Here is a 5402-nt window from a genome sequence, read left to right as displayed (position 1 = left end):
CCACTGCACTCCAGGCTGAGTGACAGAGCAAGATCCTGTCTCAAGAAACTAAAAAACCTTTGAACCACTTCTATCAGTAGATCCTGAAACACTGCCTTTGCAATGGCTATTTTGTTTACTTCAAAGGAGCTGATTTAAAAGGCCAGAAAACAGCAAAAAAAGTAACCCAACAGTGATTTAACATTTGACATTTTAAACTGTACCTCCAAAACTAAAGTTAAAACACAAACGAACCCACTTATCATCATGTGCATCATGATGTGATGTCAACATGAGACACTGTACAAGACAACTGATCTAATTTCTTCAAAAGTCAATTGCTTTTAAAAAGAGGGAGGGAATAAGTAAGGGGGATTTGCTCTAGTTCAAGAGAATCAGTGGTCAGGTGCAGTGGCTCACACCTGTAATCCCAGCGTTTAGGGAGGCCAAAGCGGGAGATCACTTGAGCCCATGAGTTTGAGGCCAGTCAGGGCAACACAGCAAGACCCCACCTACACACACACACACACACACACACACACACACACACAGAGCGAGGTGTGGTGGCACATGCCTATAGTTCTAGCTAGTTGGTAGGGTGAGGTGAGAAGACTGCTTGAGCCCAGGAATTCAAGGCTGTAGTGAGCTATCATCATGCTACTGCACTCCAGCCTGGGTGACAGAATGAGATCCTGTGTCTTAAAAGAAAAAAATACACAGAGAACTATGGACATAACAATCAAATGCAGTGTGTAGACCTTATCTGGATTCTGTTTCAAAAAAGATATTTTTGTCCGGTGTGGTGGCTCACACCTGTAATCCCAACACTTTTGGAGGCAGAGGTGGGTGGATGACTTGAGTCCGGGAGTTCTAGACTAGCCTGGCCAACATGGTGAAACCCCGTCTCTACTAAAAATACAAAACTTAGCTGGGCGTGGTGGCGCATGCCACTAGTTCCAGCTACTCGGGAGGCTGAGGCAGGAGGATCACTTGAACCTGGGAGGCAGAGAGAGGTTGCGGTGAGCCAAGATCACGCCACTGCACTCTAGCCTAGGCAGCAGAGAGAGACTCCGTTGCCAAAAAAAAAAAAAAAAAGGATATTTTTGGTATAAATGGAAAAATATTATGAACTGTTATTAGATAACATACTATTGATAACGGTGTTAGATATAACATTGAAATTATGTAAAAAAATTTTTTTTTTACAGATGCATACTAAAAAAAAACCAGATGAAGCAAATATAACAGATGTTATATTTTATATATAAATGTGTTAATCTAGCTGCTCTAGGTACACTGTCTATGGGTTAGTCCTGCTCCACAAGGAGCAGTCAAAAAAAAATTGTTAATCTAAATTATGGGCATTTGATGGCTCACTACACTACTCTCTCTACTTTTCTATGTTTGGATAACTTTACAGTCATATTACAACACATTCGTCAAAATGACTTGATGTGTGACACTTGTGCATCATTAATATCTGCTTTACTCACCGATTACCAATTTCTTCCCTGTGTTTCAACAGGGCTTGGTTGGCCATTTCTGGTTCTTCAAATTGCACATAGGCTTCCCCTGTTTTTCGTCTCCCTCTGTAGTCCATCACAAAAGTAATGTCAACTATATTCAGTCCTAGAACACGAAAAGAGTTTAGTGCTACTAGCAGGTTTTTTTATCCTTAGAATTAACACCATCATTCAAATACTAATAAAATTTTTATTGTTTTGCCAGTCCCAAAACTGAATACATGCTTGATAGGAAAAAATTTATTATGCAGTCAAAAGTCAGTAACACCTACACACCCGTATCTCCAGAATAGGTAGGGTCCAAGAAGCCCACTCAAAACATACAATTCTCCCCATCTTTTTTTTTTTTTTTTTTTTTGCTGTTAATTATATACTAGGAAACAACAGAAATCATAGACTTCACTGTTAATGGTTCTAGGAATTAGATAATACCTTTAAATTATATAAATTGTTATTGTCTTACACAAATATAGCCAATTATGAGAAGTTACTTCCTTCAATAGTAAAACCCTCACGAAATTATTTTGAAATCTGACTTCCCTCCTAAAATCTGCCTGATAGAAAACACATATAAAATCTATAAATACTAGAAATTTAAGTGAAGAGCTCTCCCCTAAAGAACCTAATATAACTGCATGCTATTGCCCAGAAAGAGGCTCATCTCAGATATAGAAGATAACAAGGGGAAAAAGATATGAGCTCCCAAGCATAATATAACTGCAAAGTACCTGCAAAGAAATCTACAATGTCTTTCTCATTGCAACTGTAAGGAAGTCCTCTCAAACGAACCACACCATCATTTACCACAGGTGAAGATTTGACCTGCAAGCTCTTCATTAAGGCATCCACATCTTCATTGTTTATCTCATACACTACGAAGAAAAAACACAAAAGGGATGAAAATTTACATAACAAAGGAACAAATCCATTTAAAAAAATCACTACAACTTGGTGGGTTATCCAAGAATTCAAAACTAATTCTTTTAATCTTTATGCACTTCTCTAGAGAAAATAACAAATGACATTTATCGCATATTTACCATGCAGGCATAACTTCTTTAATTCTCACAGCTTGTAAGATACTTGTCAGCCGGGTACAGTGGCTCATGCCTGTAATCCCAGAACTTTGGGAGGCCAAGGCGGGTGGATCACCTGAGGTCAGGAGTTTGAGACCAGCCTGACCAATATGGTAAAACCTCATCTCTAATAAAAATACAAAAATTAGCTGGGTATCATTTGCCTGTAGTCCCAGCTACTTGGGAGGCTGAGACAGGAGAATTGCTTGAACCCAGGAGGTAGAGGTAGCAGTGAGCTGAGATCACGCCACGGCACTCCAGCCTGGGTGACAGAGCGAGACTCCATCCCGAAAAAAAAAAAAGATTAACTTGGTCAATATTCTCATAAGAAAGTTTATCTATGTTTTATTCTCACAACCTATAAAAGAATGCATTCATCTAAATACTTCATTATTAAGGATCAAATAAAAACTGCCTTGAAAAGTATAAAACCTAATGCAATGAACCCAAAATGTCAAAATCTGACTTCACATACCTTCCACATACCGCTGGCCCATGTACATGCGGTGCTTCTCTAAGGCTTTCTGCACATCCTGCTCTGACTCCATTTCAATTAAGGCATCACCCCTTCGTTTCCCATCTCTATTTAGGAGGAAATGTATTCCATTCTCACCGTTGCGGATTCTGCAGTCTAAAAGTGTATGAGCAAAATCAATTGAAAACAGAAATCAACCTTTTAGCTCAATTATGTAAGTCACGAGAATGCAATTTTCCAACAAACCAGGAAACAAGTGTCATATTCCTTACACAAATCCCCATCTCTTAAGCCATCCAAACACCAATAAGAATTTAGTCTCTAAAACCTTCCAAGTAGAAAAGATAAGCAAATCTTAGCACAGAAGCTTATGATCTCCTTCCTGATCATTAAATGGCAAATAAGGATAGGCCCAACACAAAATTCATTATTTCTATTCCAATGTTTCTACAATCACTTAAGGAAATACAATATAGTTAAATTCATACATAAGTGTCTCTTCCTTTAAAATCATATCCATAGGACTCTAAAGTATTTCCTCTAAGAATAATTTTATTACCATAATTTAATTTTTTTTTGTTTTTGTAGAAAGGGGGTCTCATTTTGTTGCCCAGGCTGGTCTTGAATTCTTGTGCTTAAGTAATCCTCCCACCTTAGCCTCCCAAAGTGCTGGGATTACAGGCATCAGCCACCACGCCTAGCCTTTTTGCCCTTTTCATACTGCATACTTTTTATAATGGGAGTAAGTCCAAGATGTAAGTGGCCAAGAGGCTTTAAAAAATGTTTGACCAGGCTCACTCCGGGCATACTGCCTAGGAGTTACTCCTGCTTCACAAGGAGCAGCTAACAAAATTAATGAAATAGCCAGGCGTGGTGGCTCATGCCTGTAATCCCAGCACTTTGGGAGGCCAAAGTGGTGGATCATCTGAGGTCAGGCGTTTGAGACCAACCTGGCCAACATGGCGAAACCGTCTCTACTAAAAATACAAAAATTAGCCAGGCATAGTGGCAGGTGCCTGTAGTCCCAGCAACTCAGGAGGCAGAGGCAGGAGAATCGCTTGAACCCAGGAGGCGGAGGTTGCAGTGAGTCGAGACTGCGCGAGACTGCACTCCAGCCTAGGTGACAGAGCGAGACTCCATCTCAAAAAATAATAATAAATAAATCATAGTCAGATACAGAAACTAAAAAAAAAATCCCAGATACATAAACTCTTCAAACATGGTACTAAGAGAACTTTATTCCTTGATACTAAGTGACCTTCTATTCTAAATGTCTGTATTACATAAATAGTCACTCTTAATTCTATATTTCCACTGACAGGCTTGACTTTTTGATATGTATATGTTAATACCACAGAGAAAAACAATTTCAAACCATGCAATTTTGTTTTTTAACTTTTATTCAGTACATGTACAGGACTGTTACACAGGTAAACCATGTGTTACAGGAGGCTTGGTATACAGATCATGTAGTTATCCAGGTAGCAAGCATAGTACCCAATAGCTTTTATTTTTCTTTTTGAGAAGAGTCTTTATCTCTGTCGCCAAGGCTGGAATGCAGTGATGTGATCTCAGCTCACTGCAACCTCCTCCTCCTGGATTCAAGCGATTCTCCTGCCTCAGCCTCCCGGGTAGCTGGGACTATGGGAGCGTGCCACCACGCCTGGCTGATTTTTTTTGTATTTTTAGGAAAGATGGTGTTTCACCGTGTTAGCCAGGATGGTCTCGATCTCCTGACCTCGTGATCCGCCTGCCTCGGCCTTCCAAAGTGCTGGGATTACAGGCGTGAGCCACTGCACCCGGCCCCGATAGGTATTTTTTAATCCTCTCCCCCACCCTCCAGTTGGCCCTGGTGTCTGTTGTTCCCCTTTATGTCCATGTGTTCTCATTGTTTAGCTCCCACTTGTAAGGGAAAATATACAGTATTTAGTTTAATGTTCCATGTTAGTCTGCTTAGGATCATGGTCTCCAGCACCACCCACATTGCTGCAAAGGATATAATCTCGTTCTTTGTTATGGCTGCATAATATTCCATCATACCAGCCAGGCGCAGTGGCTCAGGCCTGTAATCCTAGCACTTAGGGAGACAGGCAGATCATGAGATCACCAGGTCAGGAGATCGAGATCATCCTGGCTAACACGGTGAAACCCCGTCTCTACCAAAAACACAAAAAATTAACCGGGCATGGTGGTGATCGCTACTAGGGAGGCTGAGACAGGAGAATGTCATGAACTCAGGAGGCAGAGCTTGCAGTAAGCCAAGATCGCGCCACTGCACTCCAGCCTGGGTGACAGAGCAAGACTCTGTCTCAATAAATAAATAAAATTCCATTATACTATGTAGTCTTA

The 5402-nt window shown here is 40.5% G+C and overlaps 1 protein-coding gene across 1 annotated transcript in view; it reads right to left on the bottom strand.

Moving 5' to 3' along the window:
• GRSF1 (G-rich RNA sequence binding factor 1) overlaps nucleotides 1-5402 on the bottom strand; it is a 24029-nt gene that overhangs the window by 14991 nt on the left and 3636 nt on the right. The window contains exons 3-5 of the mRNA XM_011998147.1: nucleotides 3054-3209; nucleotides 2231-2374; nucleotides 1473-1608 (exon numbers count right to left, since the gene is read on the bottom strand). Coding sequence (XP_011853537.1) covers nucleotides 1473-1608; nucleotides 2231-2374; nucleotides 3054-3209 — 436 coding nt within the window. The remainder of the gene's footprint in view (nucleotides 1-1472; nucleotides 1609-2230; nucleotides 2375-3053; nucleotides 3210-5402) is intronic.

Source organism: Mandrillus leucophaeus, unplaced genomic scaffold (genome assembly GCF_000951045.1).
Source record: "Mandrillus leucophaeus isolate KB7577 unplaced genomic scaffold, Mleu.le_1.0 Scaffold559, whole genome shotgun sequence".
Lineage (NCBI taxonomy): Eukaryota > Metazoa > Chordata > Mammalia > Primates > Cercopithecidae > Mandrillus > Mandrillus leucophaeus.
This window is presented reverse-complemented; position numbering and strand designations above follow the sequence as displayed.